Source organism: Gallinula chloropus (genome assembly GCF_964237585.1).
Source record: "Gallinula chloropus genome assembly, chromosome: 15".
NCBI classification, from domain to species: Eukaryota; Metazoa; Chordata; class Aves; order Gruiformes; family Rallidae; genus Gallinula; species Gallinula chloropus.
Window position 1 is genome coordinate 3363597 of NC_140100.1, and position 27621 is coordinate 3391217.

The window sequence follows — 27621 nt, forward strand, 5'->3', positions numbered from 1 at the left end:
CTGGCTACAGCTGCTGTGCTCAAGAAGAGACTTGGATGGTAGGTGGCAAAATGAGACAGACCCTTCTGGTCTCCTCCATCTGCAGAGAGAAGGGGTCAATGCTGATGCAGACACAGCTTGCGCATGCCCCAGCGGAAAAAAGGGGGGTTGGATCAGCTCCAACACCTAAAACGTGCAGGCACAGGCATCCCATTGATACTGTTATCTAGGAAGCAAAGGTTATAAGCTCCTCTCATAATTGCACAGAGAGTCCATCCCTTCCCTTGGGGGCAGAGAGTTTATGTGAACCTGTTACAAAGACTGAGCAGAGCATTACTCAAATACTCTATTTCTGTGCCTCCTCATATAAGAAATCAGCTGGACACAAACCTAAAGAGGTGGCCCATAGCTACCAGTGACTACAGTCAGTGACAAGGAGAGGAGGGCAGGGAAGGGAAGGCCATTTCTTTTCACTACTTCTTTTCCTCAGAAACAATGAATGTCACTTCTAAGAACTGTTGACTTTTGCTGGTATCTCAATCTCCTTCCCTACATCTCCAGTCCAAGCCCACATCCACTACTCCCAAAGCCAGGCACTCTCACAGCAGAGTCACATATGCTACAGAACATGGTTGCTTGTGCCTACAAATGCTTTAAAAAAATACTCTTGGCAAGGCATTTGGTGAGAAAGGAAAAGTGTAGTCACTAAATCAGATATAAATAGGTAATTTCTAATGAGTAAGACACTAGTCAAATTATAAATACTAAACATTTATTTTTCTCATAGGAAGGTTGCAAGATTCAATTTCAAACAATAGAGCAAAAGCCTTTTGCTGCTGTTGGGATTTCATTTTGTTTCTTTTAAGGGGAAAGAAAGAAGAATGAGCAACTGGTGTACAGATACTACCAGTATCAGTGCAAATTTAGATTTTCTTACCTTTACCACCCCAGTGCTGAACTGCCAAGCTAAGCCCTTCCCAGTTAAGTAAAGTCTGCTTTAACAGCATCCAGTTTCTTGTACATCACCGAAAAAGAATCAGGGCCCTCCTCCTTTCACCCTTCCCCTACAAGAACACACCTAATATTGTGACAGCCTTGTAGCAAAAGTAAAAGCCAGGGGAAAGCTAAGATGGTGATATTCCATAGAATTTACCTTGATCTGAATGAAAATTAACCAAGTTCAACCTTTGTAATCAGCTGTGGGCAGAGATACCCAACAACACAGCTCACCAGCATCGTTTAGCCAGCTGCCTGTCACAAATACATTTTACACATCCACAAAGAGACAAGAGGGAGATCATATAATCCAAGAACACTTTACTTTCAGTTTTAAGCTAAGGAAGGCGAGCTTTTAAACAAGAATTAGTGACATCTCACAAGAGTCCATCGTTACATATCTGGGGACAGGAGGCAAGTCTCACCTCATAACAACAGTTCACAACGGGCAAGAAATACTTGTTAAAACTACCAAAAGCCAACAGGACAGGCGACACCAGCAGCACCTGTCGCTTCCTGTACCGGTGCCGCTCACACAGACGCACAGACTGAAGGTGGCACATGCAAAGTCCCATCGTTTCTGTGACCTTGTCTCAAGGAGAAGGCAGTTTCTGGGGTTTCTGGGCCCACAGCTTCCCTCCAGTTAGAATGTGATGCTTGCAAGTCCTATTTGAAAAGAAAAGGGGGAGAAACAAGTGTTTATTCTTCTACCACCTGAACTTCGCTACTATCAGGACACTTAGACATGTTAAGGAGGATGCTTTTTAATCTTTTAATGGAAAGGATTTGGTGGTAGGAAAGGAAATTAGGAAGCATGTTGGTCTGAACTTTTTTTAACCCTTTTTTTGATTGTGATACGGTAATTAAGTTGAGTAAGGCAATCTGAAGGAGTACTGAAGTTATTCATGGCAGAAGGAAGAACAGAGAGGCTGCTGATGAACTAAGGATCTGCCCACACAATTAAAAAGAGAAAGCTGAGGAAAGTACCATTAACAAAGGCAGCAAATTGACTCTGGATAAAGAAAAAACTGCTTCATATTAAGCCATATCCATGCATTAGACATTTGATTATCTCCTTTGGGATTTGTCTTTTTTAACTTCTAAGATGTGCTGCATCACTTAACCTCAGCACTGCAAACAGTCCTAAAGACTTCTTTAACCACAGCAAAGAATAATGCTGGAGATCCCTGGAAAACCGGTTGCAGTGAACGGGTGAACTTTCTGGCCTTAGCTCCTTTGGAAATAATTCTGTATTACAGCCATCACTTCTTAGCTGTGAGAAATCAAGTGGAAAACATCTATTTCTGCAGCTGAAAAACTGTCAAAGCCATAGGATTCAGGTTAGCAGACACCACGCACTAGCATCTCTGCCACAGCAGCAACTGGGTATTGAAGATCAAGTTTTACCAGCTGTATTAGATGCTTTGCTACTCAGTCTGGCCAAGCTGTATGCACAACTTCAGCAGAGATTCCAGCTATGCACATTTGCTAAGGACAGCAAGTAAAATTTGTTCTGGAATGCTACTTTGTCAGGAACAAGAGAAGGGCAGAGAACAAGGGGAAGAATACAGACTACCAACCAGAGCTTTCTGGAAAGACTAAGGTCACTGAAATTGCAGACAGAAGTAGAGATAAACTGTGTCTGCAACAGAGTTGCCTTTCTAATTTGGATAAATAATGACTGTAGGTATCTATCCTTCACCCAAACAATGATTCTTCTTATTTTATTATTTCTTAATCAGCACCAACATACATAATGCTACATGAAGCACACATCAAGTCTCTGTTTCAAAGAAAATCCAGTCTAGGAGAGACAGAACTTTAAGAACAAAAGGAGAATTAAAGAGTTAACTTCAGAAGGAATATTTTTCCCCCCAGGAAAAAAAGCAGTGTGGAAAACTTAAGTCTCAGATGGATGTAAATGGGGACAGAACAAGACTGGGCTAAGTAATACAAATTTATTTTTATATTGTCAGGACATTGTGATTTCATATACTGTGTGCCCATATGGCACTTTACATGCATAGGATTTCTAAACCTTTAAATTAGCACTGATAGTATAAAGCAGTCAGTTATTTAAAGTAACCCATACGGCATCTTTTGGTGTAAGAATTTTAACTCCCCTGTACTGGACAGGCTGCCTCTTGGGCAATTCAGATGCCCACACAAACCTTCAACAGGCTGTGGAGAAACAGTCACGAGACACCACTTGGGAGATGCTCACAGCCCCAATGACAGTGAAGCAGACCCACTGCTGCTGCAGGATACTTCTGTTGTACACCAATGTGAGAGGTCACCTCCTAGATGTTGAGGAACATTACCTAGATTGCTGCCATCCTTTGAAGCCCAGCAGATGCAGTAGTGCTGCATTAGTTGTTCAAAAAGTTCCTTCTCATCTAGGAATTCAAGTCCTTCTATTCTGTAGGAATAAAATAAAAATTGTGATTCAATCTAGAGTCTCAGTACAGTTTTTAATGTGTTCTTCCTCACTCCATAGGAGTGAAAAAAATGCAGCCAATAAGGCAGTACCTTCCTAGTAGATTAATACAGGTATTTGTTCATAATGAAGGTATCACCACTAATCCCAGCCTTTGCTGTCAAAACATGAAACACAAGATGTTTTCAACTTCTCATCCCCAGAATTTCATGTTCCAGGACTATCTAAATAACATCTCACAAATACCTGTATTTCTCTTCTAACCCCTTGTACAGCATGTATCTGGTCTTGCTGGATTTAAGTATAAACAACAGTGTGGCCTAATGGAAGGAGATTTATCTTTATCAAAGGATTACAGCAAATAGTTGAAGATTATATTTTCTCCAGACAATCACAACAAGTCCATATTATGTCTTGGAAGAGTGATGGGTACACCAGTGCAGCTTCTAACAACTCTCCCACATGAGCTCATGATGAAGCACAAACCAAATGCTACATATAAGATCTGAGGATTTTTTTTTCCAAAAATGGTTCCTACCTAGGGTTTTTGAATGTCTTCCACTGAACAAATAGGAGAACTTCTCCCAAGCTGTGCTTGCTTTAAAAAGTTTAAGCTGGCATATTCCTCTTCTTGAATATCAGAGTGTTTATTTTCCATGCTAAATATTTGAAAGGGCTTCTACTGCAGATCAAGAGGCTGAGGGGCAAAAGTTTGTTAAATACACTCACAGATGTGCAAGTGCTGCAGAAGAATACTTTTTATAAAGACTTTTATAAATAAAAAGCATTATTTGCCTCATTAATACTGAAGGATGGAATTTATGTAACCTATTTCTTGGCATTTGGAACAAGTGGAAGGAGCTGAACAGATCTAAGGTAGTAAAAAATGCTGTAAAAAAAGTAAAAGCTATGCCTCCCCACAAGTGCCATATGCTACAGTTACACAGTCAATATCCCTATTTAAACAACCTATGATTTTCACTCTCACCTGTTCAGTTCCACAGTTTGAGAAATCCCCATCTGTGAACACTTATTTTGACCAAGTTAACTTGTTCAGCTAATTCAAACTATAGTTCATGAATGGCTCGCAGCAAGTCACACTTCCCAATAGATACCCAAGAAGTCACTCATTAAAGTTTCCCCCCTTTTTAGCTTTTCTTTAGGGCAAAAAAAATTAACAAAATCCACAGACTACTGGCTGTTACAAGAGCCTTTAGTTACTACATGCTAAGCTCTGTCTACAGACCCAGCAGTCTAACTCATGATGAACGGAAGATGCAATCAATCTGTTGAGAGACAGTCAGATCACACTGTTGGGCACACCTCTCTTTCTCTGCACAGTACGTTAGGTCATAGCACTAAACTACTGCCCTGCCTTGGCTCATTACCCAAATATGCTGCCAGGGAAGAAGGGAGGGTCATTTTCCACCCATTTGTAGTGAAAAACCAAATGGATAAGTAACCTTACCTAGGCCTACATGACTGGAGCAACAAACACCAGGATGTCAATTCCCTCAGGGACATGAAAAGCACATGCCTGTTCTGAGTGGATTTTAGGACTCCACCCATCTAGCACTGTGGAGGCTGGATGTTCACATCTCAGGTACTGTGAAAACTCAGCAGTTCTGCAGCATCTTTTATCTGCAAATCTCTGTCGCGAGATGCTTTATATCGCACCCAAATAAGTCATCAGTACTGCCAGTCTACTTCTGGCAGCAATAACCCTCTGGATCATTAGTGTTGCTCCAGGCATTATCCTTAAGGCTCTGCAGAGCTTCAGACTCAGACATATTCTGTCTACCCAGCTAACATCTGCACACAGACTCCTCTCTGCTATACTAGGGCATCCCACGCTACGTATTGATGTGAGCTACCTTGGAAATGGCACCTGAAGATGACTTTTGGCTGCAAGCAAGCTATCAGTAATACCTTTTGACATCAGCCTGTGGCAAAAAGCTGTAGACTTTCATCATATCAATGGCACGTGCAGCTTCCCAGCCATTTAACAGCAATCGTTCCCGCTGTAAAATAAACAAGCAGCACAGTGTTCAGAGGACTAGAGCTGAAATACCAGAGAACAGTTTTCTCCCCTAAGGACTGTGTAAGGCCATCTGTTTGACCTATTCTTTGAAGGGCTCTGTAACACTTCTCTAAGCATCTGCTGCTAACCTCTGTGCAGAGAGGACAGCGGGCTAGACAGAGCTATACTCTGATCTACTGCAGGTTTTATACAACTACCAAAACTAAGTGAGAGTGAACAAGCATGGCATTGATAACAGGGAACCCATAACACAGATGAGAAAGGGATTCAGCTGGGAGCAGCTGCTCCACCCCAAACCTGCTTTGGTCACTGCTCACAGAGCACATAGAGAGGCAGAACTTGTAGACAGATTAATTAAGTTTAATATCAAACACACCCAGAGCTCTGTGCTCCTTTACCTGAGAGTCTAAGGATCTGCAAACTTCCACTCCAGCCAGGTTACACTGTCGTCTCTGCAAGTTCTCAATCATGATCTGACCGAACCGGTCCGTCATATTCACCTCAGGTAGAGAAGGAGACAAAAGTGTTCCCCCTTCCGAAAAGAACGTAATCGCAGTGAAAAGCAGTAACTTGGTTAAACTCTTGAATTGTCTATGTCAGAAAAGTAAGTTTCACATATTCTTACACCATATCTCCTTCCCCACTGCCACAACCTCCTCCGCTACCTCACATTTATAAGCCAAGTGCCAGTTTACTGGTGACAACGCTACTGCCTTTGCAGACACAATGACCCCACACTGGGCACCAACTGTTTTCAGCTGTCAGCAACTTGGTCCAGCTCTCTAGCAGTGATTTACAGCTTGAAAGATCCTGTTACTAACTCCTGGAGCCACCTAGTTCCCCCAAGGCAGCATTTTGCTTCCCTAAAGAGAAGCTACGTTAATGCTGATGTGATTTTTGCTTCACTTTACATACCTCCCATTGCTCTTCGGCAATGACTGTTATACACTCATATCCAACATTCAGCATAATTTCCGTTTCCTCTGTCTTATTTAAGCCAATATTCTATGGTTTTGTCCCCATATGGGTTAAACCTCTGTTCTTTTGGTTTAATATAGTGCAGGAACTGTCTTTCAGAACAGCTATATAATCTTCACAAGCTAACAGATCTACAGCCGTTCAGCAGAAACTGCTGCCTGTACAAAAGGATATGGCCCACTCTTCTTTTACAAGCAGAATTCCCACTTTTGAAAGCAATTTTCGTGCCAATAACGCCTGTCTAAAAATGCCATTTTTGTTTTACCTGCTCATAATTTATAAACATGGCCACTGGAAAAGTGTTTGCTGCCCACTTCAAGAGATTTGAAGATTGCTGCGGTGTCATGTAAACCAGCACACACTCAGCTACCAGAAGCGTTGGCAACCTAAAACAAACATACAAAAGAGAACTTTTTTTAGCAAGAGAACATGAAAAAAAAAATCTATAAAGAATTAGCAGCAAGCAATTTCACATCCTCAAAATCTTTCAAAATGCCTCCACTTTTGATTTAACTAGACATTGAAGACTGAATGAAATCACTTCACTTCATCAAGCTGACTAGACCTGGGTTTTCTGGCAGCGGACAGGGGACTCCCATGGATACAAAACAGAGATATTAGGAAACAACCTCTCCTAAGTCAGCTTGAACACAGAATAATGTATATTCTCTAAGTCTACTCTGAACTGTGATAGCAGGAACAGCATGCTAAAATTCATTCTGCCAAAGAACTGCACCCTATATACACAATTCACACTTCCAGAGATCAGTAAAAATAGGAATACAAATTGAAAAAAGTGTTTTCTCTTTCAAAAAGTTCTAAGAATTTTAATTAGACAAATTTGTTCAGTATCTATCATATATTATCTAACAAAATGCAACCTATAGTTTGCACACTGCCTCTTCCTCCTTCATCCATAAAAAACCCCAAAAATAGACATCTACACAAGTAATTTTCCTTAGAACTATGAGTTTTAATTGCTAGATTGAACAGGAAAAAAGAAAAAGTCACTAGAAGCAGGAGAAATTCCACAAGGAGCAGCAATGTAGGCAAGCAAGGGAAGATTTCAGAAGATGAAAGTGTAAAGATTTAAATGGCAATTTGATGCATTCTGCTTACCCATATGCTCTCTCCCACCCAGCCAGATAGCCGCTATTTATATATCTTATATTTGAAAGGTATGTCCATCATCCACTCTAAAAACTTAAATCCTGCCCCTCCAGAAGCCTAACGCTTGAACAATAAAGCCCCAGATATTTGCTGCCAGAGTTAAGTTCTCAAAGGACTCCATGGCAATCACTTTACCAAGAAGTCCAGGGAACAATAGAGATTTTAAGTGGAGACAATAGAAAAGAATCACAGAGATAAAACTCAGAAATAATTTAACATTGACAGGATTATCATTCACTTTTGCCAAGTAAGGTCCCAGAAATCTTCACTTACAGAACTATTACATTAGGGTTGGAAGGTGTTCACTGATCTAGGTCCTGCCCATCAGTCAGCATTAAACTAAACTCAACTGAACGCACAATTCATGACATTTCAATACATCTTCAAGCTAGAGATTCCCCCGGAATAACTTGTGATTCTATTAACTAAATTTCAACCCAATTCAAGCAAGGGATAAGTCTTTTAGAAATCTCTAAAAGAGTTAAATTCATGGAGAAAGAAAACTAGTACAAGATGAGGCAGAAAATGGCTGCTGTGGGAGCTCATCCCCTCCAGGGCAAGGGATGGGGAGAAGTGAGAAGGAATTACAGTGCCTGCCCTGCAACAAGAGCTTTAACTCACACCCCCCAAAGAGAACCAACCACCAGAAATGTATCCACAGAAAGCCAGTTTTCATTCTGCTCAGCATTTTAAGAAGCAGCAGCAAGTAGTTCTGTAAAGTCTGATCTCAGGAAGGAAGAAAATGCAGTTTACAGAATAGACTATACAATGAACAACCTTGCTTCAGACTTGGAACTATCAAGCAGTCACAGGCAATGCCAGCCTGCTCTGCTCAGTGAGGCTGCATGAGGTGTCTGAACAATTCCTTCTGCTCAAAGGGCTCAGGAAAAGGTAACCATGGAAATAGCATAATGAGCACTGGATGCAGATACTGTATGCCCAAAAGCCTGACTTCAGTCTCACCAGTATGTTTCCATAAGCCCTCATCAATTAAAAAAAAATTATAAAAATCTTACTGTATATCCAGGTTATGTTTCTTTAGCTTTTCCTCCAGATCTGATGAGAAACGGAGATCTGCTCCTACTAGGGAATACCGACTGGAGTCTAGGCTGTGAGAATCTGCAAGTTTAAAATTGAGACTAACAGTTACAAATAAGAGGGCTACTGAAATTCAAAACTAAACAAAGCTACCAAACAAACCCCCCAAAAATCAGGGACATGTTCATTTCAAGTCAAAGTTTGATCTGTAATGCCTAACAATTAACAGCAACTCTTCTTGAAACATTAATTTCCCTTATACATGATTGCTGTGGTTTCCAGATGGTGATACATCAGCAGCAGACTCTGCAACAAGTCTGATCTTTCCCTCCGCTGCCACTATAATGCGGATAGGTTACCCCATCCGTTACCATGGTTTCAAGGAATGCAGAGAGAAGAAAAATGTGAAGATCAGAGGCAAGGGTTTTGTGTTGTTGATAGCCTTTTTAGATGACCCAGCATGTGTATATGAGAAACTACATAAAAAAAAGAGTGTACATCAATTTTTGAAAAGTTGAGCAGGACAACATTCCAAATATCAACAATAAGTATAGCTATATAAATTAAAAATACATATTGCTGTATCATATATATGGGTATCTCACATGGATTCAGGGTCCAAAAAAGTTATCATTTAGCCTTTTCATAGGATCTGGTGATGGTATTTAAGTGTGGAGTCAAATTAGAAGAGGTATTCTGAGAAACAAGTAATCACTCTGGGATACAACAGGCAGCAAGCTCCTGTAAATGCTTTCCAACATGAAGGAGGAACTAATACTGAAATCAAAAGACACCCTGTCATCCTAGCAAACCTGTAAAGAAGCCAGCAGCAGTGTGAGCATCTCACTGTCGATAATTCTGACAACCAGTTGCAATTAATTCAACCAGATGAGCCCAGTCCCCATAGAAAGCACTCTGCAAGTGCAGTATCAAAACCACTTAAAGACAAAGTTCTGCAGGGATATATATCAGCTTGCTCTTTCATGACTTGGCTTTACTTGAGTAAGGTCATTAGGATGGACTAGCACATAATTATCTCCCCATTGCCAGGGGTGCAAGAGAGCAAGCAGTAAAATAACCAAGTGAAAAAAAAACCCCAGAGTGAGAGTTTAAAGTGGTCTCATAAAGGCCAGTCAGCATCCCCTGCAGTAGCAAGCTCTGGCACAGCTCCACTTGGGATCCTGCTGCAGACAGACACAGCCCCAGAACAGTAACACGGGAGCCGATGCCAAGAGGGAAGAGAGACAGAGAAACCAAGTGGCTGTAGAGACAGGATGAAAGGGGTTTTCCATTTCAGGAGAGGAACAAAAATCCTGGGGGGGTGGGAGGGAAGGCAATTTATCAAATTAAGCAGTGCTTCAAATGTTCTGGAAGATGTACCTCCATTTAGTTTTCAAGTGACAGCAACTGTCTTTCCACCAACATTTCTGAACAGATAGAGAAACCAGAACAGTTCACACAGAGTTACAGGAGAAAAAAAAATAAGGAAAAAGGGGAAAAAAAAGGGAAAAAAGAAAGTTGTGCAGCAAATGATTCAACATTTTGAGTCAAGGCTTTTTTCCATGTGCATGTTCTGTAATAGCTTTACTACTTCCCACACCCTTCTATTTAAGTTATTATATCAAGGCCATGATAATGGTATCCAAAAAAGCCACACAAAAAAACCCCACCACACAGAGGAAAGTATTTATATAGTGATTGGTTTGCTGTCCGGAGATACAGCACAGTAAGCGTCAGTCACCATAATTAGCACAAAATTAATGCAATCTTCTTGTCCAGCTTCATTGACTTGGACATACTAGCACATTAATTATGACCAGAAATAAGCTACCAAAATTTTTAAGTGATCCAGTAATGGAAGCAATACAAACACTTCAGAGGTGGAAGCAAATGTCTCTTGCTCACAGCATATTGATTCAAGCAATTTTATCACTGAAGAACAGGAAAGGATAAAATATCTCAAAATTCAGGTTAGAAACCTGCCCTTCAAAACGGTTCAAACTTCAGAAAAATTGTTTTTAAGAAGCCTGTATGCACATGAACAAACCCCACAGAACTTCTGTGGTGGGAGAGGGGATGGCCAAAGGAAGCAACCTGGGAGATTGTCAAGAGATACAGGCTGTGGAAAAGTGAAAATGAGCAGCCATGTAATCATCATGTGGTTATTTGAAGTTAAATACTGGGAAGAAAAAAATCAAACTGACCAAAAAACCCACTAAACCAGAATAGGTTTTTTAGGGGTGACTTGGTTCAGTGGAAATATTCTTTAAACCTTAAAGCCAAGTATACTTCATGGCTTAATACAGGACTCCTTGCAGGAGAAGCTTTTAAAAGACAAAGAAAGCTGATGAGGAATGGATCGTCTTCCTCACTCCAAAAGCCTTTTACTCCAAATGCAATCACTTTACTTCCATTTCCAGCATGAGGGCTGCCTGGTTCTCCTTCTCCAGTCCATTCAAACAGAATGTACTTGTTCCTCCACACATTTTCCTGCCAACTTCCCTCAAGTCCCCATTGACGGCTGTTGGCAAACACAACCACGGGTAGTACAGAGGCAGAGCTGCACACACATTATACACAAGCTGATACAATTGCTAAAAAGTCTACATTTTAAACATATCTGAAAGTACTTCATTAAATACCTCCATAATTCATGTACCTGAAGGAAATCTTGGGGAAAAAGATAAAGTTCACACTATTCAATTTTAAAATGCAAGAAAAAAGGGGCAGCAGGAAAAGCAGAAGGCAGTAATTTAAGCTCAGCCTCTTCCAAAGTTCCTTGTTAGATTTTTCTGCTAGCCTCCACCTTTGGCCTATATATAAACCCAAAGAGATACAGAGATCATACCTAACTAAGCAAACAACATCAAGATTCTAAAATCAGACAGACAACTGCTCCATCACTTTGTTCTTAGATAGCAGGCACTCACTTATTGCAAGGCAAAGGCAGCTGACGACAGCTGGCATTGTCATTGTTCCCAGCCTGGAGGCTAAAAGTCAAAGTATGGCCATAAACAGCCCAGAAAATAACTCACTACTAGATCATGGTCTGACCCCAATTCTTACTTTATTGTGGAGTTTGATACCCTAAGTATGGAAATTTGCAAATATGCTGCCACCCTGACTGAGCAGCCTTGGTGCAAGAGCATTTTACAATCTCTATCTACAGAGCAGCTAAAAAGCTGCAGCACGTTTCAGCTTGGTAGGACAGTCACACAGTCTCTGCTGATATCTTCGTATCAACAAGAAGTTTCTTTTAACTGAATCAATTTCTTTGGGGTTTAAAACCCCTAGGATTTGTGGGTTGTTCAGGGGTTTTCCTGGCTGGTTGTTTTTCTTACTGTAACATCACCCTTCTGAAGGTGTCTCCACAATGATCTCCCCACAGAGGAGAGCCCTGCGTGCTCCATCAGATCTCTGCTGCTGCCTTCCCTCCCGGCCAGGCTGGAGAACACCACACACACTGCACTAGCACAAGTCAGTGACAGTTTTCACATCAACAGGGCTACCTTCTTGTGACTCAGGCCCACTGCCCTCGTGCTGGCACAACCAGCAGCACTTGGTGTCTCAATCCATTGAAAATCCCACATTCCAAGCACTTGTCCCTAACCAGGCACCAATACTTCACGCTGGCTGTCAGCTAAGAGGTTCAGTCATGATGTTTTCTAGAGGATGGAGCTACCTTATGGCTTTTAGTGATACTCACACTCAGCACCTTCAGTTATGTACAAAGTTTCTCTCTTGTACTCGTCTGAAATGAAGTTTTGAGACGTGCCAGATTCAGATTTCATTTGACAAATACAAAGGAGGGGAGAGCAAAGGAGAGAAAAAAAAATGAGCCCCACCCCTCCAGCCCACCCACCTACCCAACACAGGCTCTCTCAGCCTGGGCATATGCTTTTTACCCGTGCAGAAGGCAGCAAAGAACATTTTGTTCTCATCATACCACTTACATGCATAGTTTCCATGACTTTTGGCACAGAAGTGACAATACAAGGGGTTAGAATATAGACAGCATTGCAGTAACTCAACAGTAGCAGGAGTTGCCTATAGATGCCTTTTGACCTCACTGCAATAAATGTTTTCTTCACAGAAACACACTCCCAGCAGGTACATGCTCTGTTTTATGGTGCCCCCCAGGCACCCACCCACCACCTGAATCTGTCTGCTGAAGCAGCATTACAGAATCACAGGCACACAAAGCACAGTGTTTCCTCTGCTACAAGAACTCAGTTTTCTTTTCTTACTCTCAAGATTAGTGAAACAATTTCCTGGAGGTTTTCCAAGAGACAGCATGCAGGATACTATTGACTCAAACTGATTTCATTAGGATTCTCATCCTAAGGTATCTCTGGCAGCTTTACAACCAACCAGCCCATACAACCTATTCTGCAGGCACAAAACAACCAACCTGAGACCAATGCCATAAGCTACAACATCAGAACAGGGTACATGTCAAAACACAGAGGGATTTAGTTTCTCTTGCAAAAGTAAGATCATCCCCAACACAAGGCAAACAAGTCACCAAGACAACACCACCCCTGAGATCTGCACTGGGTCACAAGGAAGTTTGGCAATGTAGGGAAAAGGAAGTTAAACCAGCTCCCAAAGCTGGACTAGACAGGGGCAGAAAGTGTAGAAGTGGCAGAGAGAGGCAGCCAGTTCACTGAAGTGTAATGTGTGCTCCACGAGGCAGCAAAGGTGGAGTTCTACCTTCCCAACATTAGCAACTGCATCATAAAAAACAAGATAGTGCCACTGAACTTTGAAAACAATTTAATCTGCTATTGCCACAGCAATGTCAAATTACTGCACGGATTCCCTGCCTTCCCCTGGAGATCCAACATTCCCTGGGAAGCGACTAAGCTGTTCCATGATGAGTGTCATCTTGCTGCATTCAAGGGCAGAGGCCACAAATATCTATACTTGAATTGCAAGCCATGCTGTCACTGGTTTGTCTAAAGGGCAAGGAGAAAGCAGATGTTCCCCTGAAGCCAATAAAGTTGTCTATTAGCACTAGCTTCATGGAAAGAAATCATTTAGTGTGGTAAGAAAAACAGTAAGAGAACAAGAGTCACGTCAAATAATATTGTAACATCTTAAAAATAAAATGCAAAAACACCTGAACAAATTATTCCTGGTACACACGAGTCATTTCCACACTACTGACTTGGTGGATGGGCAGGACAGGACATCCTCCCACCCAAGATTTAAAATCCCAGTCCATATCCCCACCCCAAAACCCACAAAAACGAGTAACATTTCCCTACCTGGAAATGCTGCTTCTGAGGTCCCCCTACACTCCCTATGACAGGTCATTCCCAGAACATTGCATCAGTCTAACAGCTGTATCAGGCCAGACCAAAGCTCTCCCTAGTATGGTATCCTGCCTCCCTCAGATGCCAACAGCAGCTACCTAGGGAAAAGACAAAAGAAGGCTATACAATCCCAAGGCTGTATTAGTATACTACCAGTACTGGCATCTATGTTGTTTTCTATCTTTTTTCTAAGAATCCTTAAATTTTATTTGGATTTATGGACCATTACTGAGCCAATGTTTTCATAAATCTATTTATTTTAATGCCCAGATCTTGTACCCAGGCAGCAATAAGCAGCCAGCAGCCTATCATTTACATCTGAAGCAGAAACTATTTTTTCCACTCATGTGCATCACTTTATATTAGTCCACATTGAATTTATCACCAAGTCACTAATTTCACAAGATTCTTCTACAGTTCTTTACCACTCTGAAGAGTTTGGACTTGCCAAGAAGCTGCCACTTACTAATCACTCTATTTTCCCAATCATTTCTTAGTGTTGAACAACAACATATCCTTAAGCACAGATCTCACTCTCACTTCATAATGAAAGTTAACAACATATGCCTACCCCTCCATCCCCAGTTCTTTATCCATATGAGAACCATTCCTTACCCCACAACAACTGTGCAAATTCTCTGTTATGCTTTGGTTGGGGACGCTAATAAAACATATTTTTTTTAATTCAAGCACTATATTAACTCAATGTCCTTTTCCAATATATCATTTGTCTTCTATGGAGAAGTCGAATGGGTTTGAGAGGCATAAGTTTCCTTTACAAAAGCCATGTTGACTCTTTCTCAACACATACTATTCCTGCCTTCCACTAAGCCTGTCTGTTAAGAGTTTCTACTAATCCATCCAGTAGAGCCTTCAGTCCCACTGGCTTGTAGTTCCCTGACCCTCTCATGGAGCCCATGAGTCACAGCCACCACCCTCCAATTCTCAGGTACTAAGACAGTTTTTAAATGACAAGGCAGATACCAGTTAGTAGCTGAGCACATTGTCAAATCCCTTCAGATGTGCAAAAAATCTCTATTAATCTGTTTGTCTACTTAGTCCACAACCTCTTCTGGTGGCACTTCCACATGAAACAGCTCCATTAATGTGCCCTTAAATAAGAGTTCCCATATGGATTTCACTCAAACTGACCTCTGGTTATCAAGCCCCAGCTCAAACTGGAATTCTACAACAGACTTCCATCACCTCCAAGTATATGGACATTACCTCCTGAAGACCTCAGTGTAGTAAAACCTACATCAGCTGGGTCACAGTAAAATTGCTACTCAAGTATTTAAAACCCAGCGCTGAGAAAGAAGAGCAACAGCTTTAGAGAAATAAGCCACTCCAACACATTCAAACAGTGATACACTAATTGCTGACTGCTGTGACTTAAAATTAGTAGCTTTTGATTACAATACACCACTGCAACTTGGTAACTCTGCAGCTGTTTTGCTGTACCAGGGCTACGTACAGCTGTTCAGGAACACAAATCCTGACAAACCCTTCTGATCCACCTTGCATTAATGCCTCTGGCAGGGCAGTGTATGTCACTGTATTTAAGAGAGATGTTATGAGAAGGTCTCCTAGCTGGAACACTCAGGAGCCCTTTTTCTGAGATGGGGAAATGGGCTTTCATCTTCTGAGACCTGAATGTACGACACAGAATTCTGCCACTCAAATGACACCTAAAAGGTTGGTGAGTTAAGACCCTCTAAGATACAGGAATAAAATGTGCATAACATACATAAATATCATGATCAGGTAGGTGCACAGCAGTGCTTTGATCCCAGTCAAAGCACTAAAGAGCCTTGGGGTGAAGGACCTGCGCCTTGCCACTGACAGTACAAGCACAGCTCTGCACCCTTTGTAGTCTCCTTCACTCCTTGGAGGGCTCTTTCAAGCCCTCCAGACCCTTAACTAGAATTGTGCTTATAAAAAGCACCTGGTACACAAACCACATTAGGGAACAGAAAACACTGCTAACACTGTTTCAGGGTCACATTTGCTAATATAAATTAGCTGGTATCATAGATGCAGATAACTATTGTTCCTCCTAGAGGGTCCAGAGCAGCCACCACAGTGTCATATCTGTTATTCAGGCACCAAAAACATTACTGAACACATCCCAAGGTTTTTTCCCCCCACACATAAAGAGGTTTTCAAGTTCCAACCCTGACACCAAAGTAACAAGGCTATTAGCCAAGACAGTGCAGCCCCATGACACCACCTTCACTCTAACAGCCTCTTAATACAAAAATCTAACAAGTGGCACTGGCTCCTCAGAATAGACTTTGCAGGCTGCATTTCTTCTGCAAAGACTCTGCTAAACGTAAAGATTTGTGCTCCTAATGAGATATGAAGATGATTAAGAGGTAAATGCTCAATAGATATTTTAATCCAGTACACATGACTATCAGTAGCCTTTTTCTCTTTCTGTGACAGAAAATGTAACATAAGCTACATGTGAGAGAAAAAGAGAAAAAAAATCCAACAACTTCTTGGCAGAATAAAAGCACTTTAAGAGAAGACACTTCTAACATAGCACAGAACAAATGGGCAGGAGTCTTGAAGAGAAGAAAAAAAAAAAGCTTCTTTTCCCTCCCAATTCTCTGTCCAAACAGCATTTCAAACATTAAAAGCCTGCCCACATAGCAGAACAAAATGATCAGAAAAAGTTTTAAAAGTGCTGCAGTACACTGCTGACTTATTTTTAAGATGACTCACCTATTAGAAGAGAGTCCCCTGAATGAGATTCCATAATTGGTTTTGACAGGGGAGGTTTTGATCTGTGGGAAGAAGGAAGAAGCATCTCTGAGCAGTTAAGCTTGTTTAACAGTGTGCTTACTTTTTTTTTAAAACATATATATATATATATATGTATGTGTGTGTGTGTTTAACAGACCAGAGAATACCTCTGCCCTCTACTGGAAATAAAAACTTCTGCAAGTTAGACTTATAATAAGTTGCAGCAGAGTTTTATACCCAACGACTCTTAAGTTTTAAGGTAATCTTTCAAGAAAAATCCAGACACTCTCTACAGATATCCTCCATAAACTGTAGTGTGTTCATTCAAACAGTATATTCACATGTAATACCAGCTAGCCTACCTCCAACTGAACACACAAGTCTTCCTACTGTCTTCAATAGTGAAGGAAGACGACTTAATCACCCCTAACTATCATGAGGCTTTCCACTGCCCATTGTGTTTTTCTATGTAACTAAAACTAAAGTCAGCTTGTCTCCCTAAAGCTTCCACTTATCAACTCCTCCAATTTGAAACAGCTTCTGCAGAGTCACTCACAGGACTTGTCTGCATAACAAAGCCTTTATTCTAAATCCTAGAGCATGAAGAGTTTCTCAGAAGAGACATGAAATAATTGTAGCTTGCAATTCATGACATTTTGCCGAATTACATTCAGTTTCACATAGAGAAACACAGGGATTATACTTACTTGATATTATGTATTTTTCTTGCAACTATCATTGGAAAATCCACTTCAAAATATTTTCTAGGGAGGAGATTTTCATCCTGAGAATTGGAGGAAGACTCAAGGATTAGGGACATTCAAGTCTCACGTGCACGTGACACAAAGATATAACCTTAAGTTCTAAGCAGTTTTGGTTTAGTTTACACTGCAATTTGGAACAGTAATATAACTTAGCGTGCCACAGTTTAAAAGAGAGCCTGAGGAATCCACATCCCCCCAAAAAAATACCCCAGTTGAGAGACATCAAGTTGTCCTTTAGGCATTAAAGACATTATTTAACATTTTATGTACTGCAGCAGTCCCAGACACTAAATCCCTGCCATGTATATTCCAACAACAATATTATCAGGCTCTAGAAGAGCACAGCAACAGGAAACTATTACAAGTTTACCATGCATCTTCAATGTACTCTTCCAAGAAAGAAATCAGGAAAGTTTTGCACAGGCTTACTCAGAAGGTACTCAGAATGTGACCACATTCCCAAGTTAGCCCCAAAACCAACAGCCAGACTACAAGTGCATCAGTATTCCCATACTACAAAAAAAGGGGAAAACCTCTCCATTTCACCTTGTCACTATTTGACACCCTGATAGATAAGCTGTACCAAGTTTCTCCCTATGCAGCAATCCTTTTGTGATGGGTATGTACTGCCAGTTGTGGCTTGTCAGCCTCCTGAATTTCTGAGCAGTAGATTCAATCAGTAGTCAGAACACCAAAGCACTCAATTAACTGGGTCCCATCTTCTGTATGTTAATTTTACTGCACCTGCTCTTTAGAAGGATAAAGATTTGGAATTACAGGTCCCACTATCTTTTAAAATCAGTTACAGCAAAGTTCATGAAAATGTGTACTGACACAGTTTTCACAGGCATACAGATAAGAAGAGAGTTTTACAACTCAGCAAAAAAACCCCCACAAAACCCATTATTTTTCCTTTCCACTAACTGAAATACAATTAATTGTGACCAAGTAAAATGCAACTGGTTGCCTCTTGGGCTTTCTTCCAACCCCCAAATTTACAAATGCCAATGCTAGTGAGAAGACAAGATGACTCAGAGGTGTGTTCACACAGAATGACACTATCCTGTAATACCTGAATAATCTGAATTTTTGTGAGTTATCTACATGGATACAGACACATATATTTACAGATATAAACTCACATTTCTATAAATAATTCATAAACACATAGAGTCTGTACAATCCTGTACTTTGGTACCTTATTCCTGCTTCAATATAGGATAAAATATGAAATCTGAAGGCTTAAAGACAGCAAAACGTGGAGCTCGAGCTCTGTTTCTGAAAGTCCACTAGAGGTCAGGTTCGTGTCACACTTTTTGCAGCCCCCTCCCGCTAACCGAGGTTTCAAAGCACTGAAAGTAATTCTAAGCCAGGTGAGACCTGAGGCAGGCCAGCCAGGGCAGCCTGCTGCAGTACTCGTCCTTGCTGCACACCTCCACGTTGTACCACAGGATGCAGGAACACCAAACCCTCACAGGACTGTGCTTCAAATGGCTGAAGATACAGATCTGCGTGGACAAGTCTGGTACTCCCAGTTATCATTACCTTTAGTCTCCAGAACAGGGTATCCATGCCAGCACCAAGATTAACAATTTGACAGTTGCATTCAGTCTTCTTTAGAAAAGCTTTAATCAGATAACTGACTCCATGAACACGAGCATAATAGCCTATTAACAAATAGACAAGTTTATTTCATTAGTTTCATATAATACTTCATGTTAAATACTCACTAAAACTTCTAGGTAACTTTATAAACTCTGTCTATCAAAAAAAAAAGGTGTTTTGTAGGAAGAACTATGCACTTAAGTTACCTAGAGGGTTTGTTTTTATTACTAATAAAATCTGATGCACTGATAAAACAGGATTCCTTGGGTAAATAAAAGCTTTAGTCAAGCTCCACATCAAACCAAGCAGAATAATTCTAACTGGCATGTATAATTCTGCAGCGACCAGAGATAACATACCCAGCTCCCCTGGGTCAAATTAACATTTTTGATTGCTTTGTAGAGACTACTGCACATGAGATTTCAACCAGAATACAGAAAGCAAGGGATAAAAGTTTGATTTGAATATTTTAAAGACCAGATACATTATGGACATATTACTGTGAACAAAACTTTTCTCTCCTATTCTGCATTTCCTATGCCCCATAATACCCAGTATATAGAGGTTCCCTCAGGTGCTCACCAAGACCAGTTAAGAACTCATGTGCACTGCTTTCATTCATGCTCACATGTCAACTTGCCTCTATTGATTTCAGGTGCTTTTCTTTCTTTGGCTTGTCGCACAAAATACTGGATGTAAGGGTCCTTCCAGTAGCCAACACTCACAGCAAACCTGTCCGGTGGAGGGGAAAACGTTTATGAAACAAGACTGCCAAGATTTACTCTAAAAGACACACAGACTGAAATGGTCACACTCACACCTGGATGTGTACATGCAGCCAAGGTTTAAAACCCCTGTTGATTGAGAGGAATTATTTCAATTAAGTTATAATGGGAAAAAAAAGAAAAAGTAGCCCTTGCCATATCTAACAAGCATCTTTTTAAAGGCCTGTACATGATTTGATGGACTTCTGTGAGCAAAGACCCTAATTCTTAAGTATTTCTTCCTTGAGGACCCAGCAAACAAAGGAACTGCTTGTCTGAAGTTCCTCAGACTACACACAAAGGCTGCTTTACTCCTACACAGTGTTATGCTGTGAGCTGTTTGCACTCGCTCCAGAACTTCTACATATCCCTAGCACAGGCATGGGCGCTATCCTGTTGTAACAGGGCTTGCTAGCTTTACAACCAATAGGAACAAGTAAAACTCTGAAAGTCATAGAATCCTAGAATCATAGGGGTTGGAAGGGACCTCAAGAGATCATCGGGTCCAACCCCCTGCCAAAGCAGCTCCCCAGCTCATATCACTCAGGCATCCAGACAGGTCTTGAATCTCTCCAGTGATGGAGACTCCACCACCCCCCTGGGCAGCCTGTCCCAGGGCTCCCTCACCCTCACTGTGAAAAAGTTTTTCCACATGTTGGTGTGGAACTTCCTGTGCTCCAGCTTGCAGCCATTGCCCCTTGTCCTATCCCCACAGACACTGAGAAGGGGCTGGCTGATTCCCCCTGCATCCCCTGCTTAAGATAATTATAGACTTAAAGTCAAACCAAACTACCTAATAATTAGCTGCTACACCAGTAACAGAGGACAGAACAAAAAGGCAGCACTAACAGGAGTGAAATCCACACCCACAGACAAAAGGGCAACAAAACTCATCACCTGCCCAGCACCCACCCTCCTGAGGGGGAGTAAAGACTTCAGGAAGACATCAAGTCTCAAATTCCAGCTCTGTAGGTACAGTTCTAGCTATGGCGGCTTAGAAACGAGCCCTAGAGCAGAACCTGGGCAGGTGTTTAGAGCCAGGCTCATGGCACAGCTGAGGCTGTCGCTGCAAGGGCGCAGCCTCCCCCCACCTTCTGAGGCCCGTTCCCGCGCCCAGCTCAGCTCGCTCCACAGCTCCGCCTCTGCTGCCCCGGCCGGCCGGCCCCGGCAGCGGGTCGCGCTCTCGGCTCGGGCACACACCAAGGCCACCGGCACCCCCGGGCACAGCGGCACCCGCGGGCTGCTGGAGCGCTCTCTCACTCCTCTTCCAGCCCAGCTTCCCAGGGGCCGGTAGGTGCTTTGCTGCCTGCTTGCCCTCGCCTCCACCAGCACAGCCCCGGGGCGGCGGCCCGGGGTGGGGTGGGCGGCGGAGGAACCCAGCCCAGCCCGGCCCGGCCCGGTCCGGCCCAGCCCAGCCCACCCCAGCCCCACCACCCGCTCCCCCCAGGCCGCCAGTACCGCTTGCAGACGGACGCGTCCTCACACGTCCCCCGCACCGCCTCATCCGCCTCGTCGAGGCGGGCGGCGGAGAGGGGGTCGCGGGTAGCAGTCGCCATGGAAGGTGCGAGGGCCGGGCCCGGGGAGCGAGCGAACGACCGAACCTCAGCCGCCCGCCGCTACTGCCGCCACCACCCCTAGAGCCCGCCCCCCTCTGCTTCTCATAGGACAGCCCCCGCAGACCGGCCCGCTGAAGTAGGGAAGCGCGCCACAGCGATTGGTTTATAGGCTCATCTCTTCCTGCAGCAGCCAATGAGAGACGACGCATTGTACCGCCCCGTTCAGGAACCAGCTGCCGCGCCGCAAAGGAAGTTGGGAGCGGTAGTCCTGAGGCACGGTAATCAACAAGCACCGCGGGACGGAGCTGGGCCTGGGGCTGCCCTCCGAGGGAGGGGCGGCCCCTGCGCACCGAGCCAGTCCAGCCGCCCCTGACACAGCAGCCGCCGGGAGCATCCCTCGCTCCCGCCATCCATCCAGGCCTCGGGCGGGACTTCCCGGTTTCCGGCTGTCCCGCCCCTCCCGGGGACCCGGCTGTGGCTCCGAGGGCACGGGGAGGGGCCGGAAGCGGCCGTGGGTTCCGGTGCGGCCAGAGCGGGGGGGGGCGGTGCCGCTGCGAGCGCGGAGGAGGCGGCGGCGGCGGCGGCAGGGGCAGGGGGCCGGGGCGGGTGCGGCGCGGTGGTGGAACAGCGGGTGCCCGGCGGGAGCCCGGGGGGAGGACGGCGCCGCCATGAAGAAGCAGTTTAACCGTATGAAGCAGCTGGCCAACCAGACCGTCGGCAGGTGGGTGGCGGGGTCGGGGTCCCGCGGGCGGCCCTGCCTGGCTGCGCCGGGCTGCCGCCGGCTCTCGGGCGGCGGCTCCGCTGGGGTTTCCCGCGCGGAGCGGCTGTGCCGGGGAGCGGGCGGAGGCCGTCCGCAATCTCGGCTGCGCGCCGGGGGCGGGGAGGGAGCGCGCCGGGGCTTCCCGCGGCTGCTGAGCGGGGCCTGAGGGGGAAGAAGAACTTCTGTCAGCTCGGGCAGATACCGGAGGGGGCGGAAACCCGATATTGCTCGAAAAGCGGGGGGAAAAAAACCCCACAAACCCGAATGTTGTGGCTCTCGGCTGTGCGCCGGGCGGGTGTCGGTCTCCGCTGGCACCGCGGTCCCGTCCCGCCTGTTGGCAGGCGTTGTCAGCCCCGAGGGGAGCCGTGAGGTGCCTCGGGCCGGCACCCGCAGCCCGCGTCCGGCGGGGCAGCGCTCGGTTGCTCCCCCCCGCCCCCCGCCCCCGTGTCGGGTCTTGTGTCGCGTTTCAGGCCACAGAGCGGGGATCCCCTCGGGGCTGGGGATCCGGGGAGCGAAGGAGGGGGCTCTCCAGAGGGTCGCCTTAGCCCCCCGACCCCCACAGAGCTGCTTGCGTTGTGTGCTTCCCGCTTGGGCTTGTGTGCCTTTCGTTTCCTTTACAGTTTTCTTTACAATTACAGCTGAATATCGAGTTATTTGCTCTCTTTCTCGTTCTTTATTCCTTAACCAAACCTTCGAGGGCACATCCCTCCTCCGTGACTGGCTTTTTACGAAGCCAGCAGAAGCCACGCAGCTCTGATGGGTGTCGATCTCCAGGTGTCAGAGCCTTGGGAAGCCTTCACTGTGATTCTCTGGAAACAAATCTGTGCACAAGCACGGGACCGTACACCTGCAGCTCCTCTTGTCTGCTGAAAATGCAAATATAACTCTCTCTGCCTTTCTGGTAGAGTTCTCTTATTTCCCCCCACCCCCTCTAGAAACTGTTCTCTCCTTTTAGGTGGAAACTCAAGCTTGAAAGTATGTACTTATGCTGAAAGTATAAACTTCCATATCTGAGTTTATACTTTCATGGCTTCCGCCCCAATAACTCCCTTAACACAGGGTTTGTTTTCTTTGGGGCCTACGTACCTGTATAAAACAGGTCAAGTGTGTCAGCTAATAGGGGCTGAGTAGTAGATTTTTAATAGGGTGCTTGTTTTGCTGTGAAAGAGAGCATGACTTCCCAACCCATCTTCTCTCCTTTTATTGTCACTTTGTAGGAATTAATTAGTTTTTCTTTTTAATATTGTCAAGAGTGATGATCAGCGTTCCCTTGTTGCCTGTGTTGGGCCCACAGCTCCAAATCCCAAGTGGAATTCCAAGTAATCTGCATTGGACTAAGAGTAGGATAAACCTCTTGGGCTGCTTTCTGCTTCAAGGGGGGAAAAAATCTGAATTAAATCTGGAGAAGTGTTTATAGTCTTGTAAGGGTTGGGAGGTTCCTAACGACCTTTGACTAAAGGCAGCTGAACCCCCGTGGAAGCTGCGGCTATCGGTTGTTTCACAACGGAGGTTCTTGGGGTGTGGTTGTCTGCCTGCACCACTATTACTCATACTTCTCCTCCAGGTAGTTGTCTGGTGCCTTAGCAGCCTGAGTCTGGAATAGTGAAGTTTCCTAGTTTTATTAAAATACAGACAAGTGCCTGTAATTGTTCTTTGTTTAAAAACTACCTAAAATGGCACTGACTCATTTGGGTTTACAAGCTGAATGCAAACAGTTTAAACTCTCTTTTTCTTTCCTGTTTTAGTTGGTATTAAATACAAGCACATCCCTCTTACTTCTGCAGTTTGCTTTTAATAATAAACTGAAGTTAGTTATATGGATGCTTTACCCAAGGACGTACAGTCTTTTCTTTTAATTGAGTGGGGGTGAGAAGCCTCTGCAGACTGAGGGGAAAAGTCAAGTCTTGACCAGTGCTTGTGACCTTTTTCGTGTATAAATGATATCCTTGTGTTTGTAAGTGCATTGAATCAACCAAACTGCCCCTTCTGGGGGTTTGTCTGTCCTGTTGCCACAAGGTGGGACTTCTTTTTGTTGCTGACCCTAATATTTGTCACATTCCAAGTCAAAGAAAAACATTTATGTAATTGAAATCACTTTCATCGCTGTAAATCTGCATTAATTCTGATGAAACTCAGGGAACTTATACACGTGATTTGGGGATGCAGAGGGAGAGAAACTAAAGTCAAGAAGTTTATGTTGGCTTCTGCAAAGTATGGTCACCTCAAAGTATAGGAGCTGCAGCAGTGGAGACACAGTGAAGGTACTTCTGTGTTTCCCAGAGTGCAGTGCCAAGCACTGCTTTTCTCCCAGTTTCTTTGATTCATGCTTTTATCTGGCTTTCAAGATACCCTGTTGTCTGTAGAGAGGTTGAAATTAATCATTTGGGGTAGATATTCCCTTAGGTACAAACAGTGTTTGAAACAGTAGCTGCCTTCAAGGCCTGTCAAAGCCCACAGTCTAGAGAAGGTGGTGATTTGATAGAGATAATTTCTGGAAATGCTTCTGCATGTCCTCCAGTTGGGGAGGTGGGAGCGTTGGCAAGGCCTTGCAGCATCAAGCAGGATTGGACTGGTTGCTGTACAAAGAAGAAGAAATGGTTCACTTTATGGCTTTAACAAAAGTTCACTTGAGAAGTGTTTTGTTTGGGGGGGTATCAAATGTGCTATTAACATTAATTGGTTAATAGGTAATATTGCTAACCTTACATTTCATGTACTAGCCAAGCCTGTAGATAGTTACCAGAGACCTACTTAATTTCCCAGAGTAAAATCACTTCGTGGTGTAAGGTCTGTGACTGGTTTCACTTGCAAATACCAGGGCTTGGGTTTTCAAATTCTGGGCAGTGCTGTATTCAGTGGTTTTGATAAGTGCTGCAGAACTCGTGGCAGACGTGGGAAATGTGACAGCTGTTCAGTACTGTCTTGTAGGCAGAATTAGTAGAAACAAGTGTGTTTGGCACTGGGCACCAGAACCAGGAGTGAGACGCTTCAATTTTCCGACACTCAAGAAAAAAGAGGAATAAAGAAGCCCCAAGCTGCAGTGTGTGTTCCCTCTGGTACTGCCACAGCTTGCTGCTTCCTGGGATGGGTTTATACTGAGTTGGTGTAACTCATTAATTAGCTTTTTGTGCTTGGACAGAATGAGGAGACTAAAGGGCTGTCTTGAAGAGGTGAAGGGGCCAGTGTTTCACAACCCTGTATGCCATTGGGAGATGTAGCAGGTAAATAAGATACCCCATGAGAGAAGTAGTACTTGGAAGAGCAGTTTGGGCATCTGTGCTGAGGGGTCACATCACCCCACATCAGCTGTGTCACCTGGGGATGTTGTGGGCACTACCTACTCCCATTTACCTTCCCTGGGGCATCTATCCTTTTATGTAATATTCTGCTCCTTAGTGTGAGCTGTTTTTCCTGGCGTTGCATTAGAAAGGGGTATTTTTCTCCTGCTTTTTCACTCACTCTGAGCTTTTTTTCACCATAATTGAGGAGTGAGGGGGTGGGGAAGAAAGGCATGTTATCATGAGGTCAGCAAACCTTGGCTACGCATCAGTGATGTGTCTTACCATGGTTTTGCTCTCTGTAATAGAGGGATGTTTGACCCTAAAAAGGTCCAGGATTTATCCCACTGAGCTTGCCATAGACGTGAATGATTCCTCCTTTCTTAGAGCTGGGTTCTGAAGGTTGGCTTCCTTGGCCTTGTACCACGAACACGTGGTTGAGGATCACAGAAGTAACACCTTAGCATGAAAAATAAGCAAAGTTAGGCAAGGGCTCCATTAACATAGAGGAATGGCATTAATGGGAGGCCTGTGGGTCTGCACGGATGCTATTACGTAGAATTATGAAATATATGTAGGAAACTAATTAAAGAGGGGATTAGCTGAGTGGAACAGGATTCCACAATAATTAATAGATGTGTTAAATATTTTGCAGCAATTACCTTTTGGTTGTTGTTAGATGCCTTAAATACTCAATCTGCCACTGAGGGCTTTATTTTTTTTCTGTATTGGGCAGGTTTGTTGTAAGTGGTGCCAGTGTGCAGGCAGGAGGGGAGCAGCTCAAGCTCTGGTTACCCCCTGAAGTAAAATACCACTTATTTGTCTATATACACCTGGAGGAAAGGAGGAATCAAAACACTATGTTTTTGCAGTTCATTGCAAAGTAGCAGTTCCAGCACTGCTCCCTCTCCTTATGCTGGCTGCTTCAGAGAGGCTGTCTGAGGCTGTCCAAGGTGATAGTGAGACAACCTCTGGTGGGAACTTTCGCAGAGCAACAAAAGGGGGGGACCTTATTAATGTTTAATGCTTATAATGTTTTAATGTGTTAATGTTTATAAATACCTTAAGCATGGGATGCAGGGGGAAATGGCCAGCCCCTTCTCAGTGTCTGTGGGGACAGGACAAGGGGCAATGGCTGCAAGTTGGAGCACAGGAAGTTCCACACCAACATGGGAAGAACTTTTACACAGTGAGGGTGACAGAGCCCTGGGACAGGCTGCCCAGGGGGTGTGGAGTCTCCATCTCTGGGATATTCAAGACCCATCTGGACATCTGTCTGTGCAATATGAGCTGTGGAGCTGCTTTGGCAGGGGGTTGGACCCGATGATCTTTCAAGCCCTGTGATTCTGTGTGTCGGTTCTCATGTCATCAGGAAGGATCTTCCATCTCCTCAGAGATAATCACAAGGCTGCAGGGGAGCAGAGGCATGGCTTACCAGGACATCACTAGTTCCACCTGAGCTGAATTAAGGCATCAGAATAAACTGGTATCTTGATTGTGACAAGTGTGCAGTTAATCACACAAAATAACAAGATCGAACCTGACTTTATTTTGAGCTACATCCAAACTCCAGCATAAACATTTGGAAACAGGTTGAAACTTTGTTAGGCTTAAAAAAATGAGGGGGGAGGGGAGTAGAGAAGAATAACCTTCATTCTCTGATACTTTAGAGGCTGTGTGCTGAGATGGCTTTTGATGGATTTTATGTATTAATTCCTCTAAACCTTCATCTGTTTGAGGACCCAGGCTTGAGCCACTGAGAACACAGGAAGGGGGTTTGTTCCACATGCATGTTTTGTGTGCCCTGTGTCTGGGCAGAGTGCCTTGTGACATGGAAGCCATGGAATACGTTTTGTTACTTGCTGTCTCATGAATTTGAAGAGGTGGGGTACTGCCTTCCTGGTGTGCTTGTACTTTTTCCTGGGGTTGCTGCACAAGCAGATCGGGCAGGTCAGCTGTGTGTTAGGTTCAGAAATTACAAGGACCTTACTGTATATGACATCAACAAAGGTAATTTCTTCAGATATGAGTGCTTGCCTTATAGTTTACATACCCTGTCATAAATTGCAGAGAGACAGGCTTTGATTAGAAGCTCAGGAAGTATTCTACTTTATAGTTGCAGTCGTCTCTAATGAAAATAAAATGTGCAGAGGTATTGTCATTAAAGGCTTTCAAATGGTGCACTAATA

The 27621-nt window shown here is 43.9% G+C and overlaps 2 protein-coding genes across 4 annotated transcripts in view; one reads left to right on the forward strand and one right to left on the reverse strand.

The window, feature by feature from the left end:
• Window positions 1-1182: 1182 nt before the first annotated feature.
• Window positions 1183-21394, reverse strand: LCMT1 (leucine carboxyl methyltransferase 1; the record flags this gene model as incomplete). Its single annotated transcript, XM_084270817.1, has 11 exons — window positions 1183-1641; window positions 3297-3394; window positions 5342-5433; window positions 5852-5953; window positions 6697-6817; window positions 8618-8720; window positions 16685-16746; window positions 17413-17489; window positions 19015-19136; window positions 19703-19806; window positions 21297-21394. The coding sequence occupies 11 exons, from the start codon at window positions 21392-21394 to the stop codon at window positions 1619-1621; spliced, it is 1002 nt and encodes a 333-aa protein (XP_084126943.1). The 3' UTR covers window positions 1183-1618.
• Window positions 21395-22026: 632 nt separating this feature from the next.
• Window positions 22027-27621, forward strand: part of ARHGAP17 (Rho GTPase activating protein 17) — a 46701-nt gene continuing 41106 nt past the window's right edge. For all 3 annotated transcript variants that reach the window (XM_084270808.1, XM_084270806.1, XM_084270807.1), the window contains exon 1: window positions 22027-22115. In XM_084270808.1, coding sequence (XP_084126934.1) covers window positions 22063-22115 — 53 coding nt within the window. In that variant the 5' untranslated portion in view covers window positions 22027-22062. The remainder of the gene's footprint in view (window positions 22116-27621) is intronic.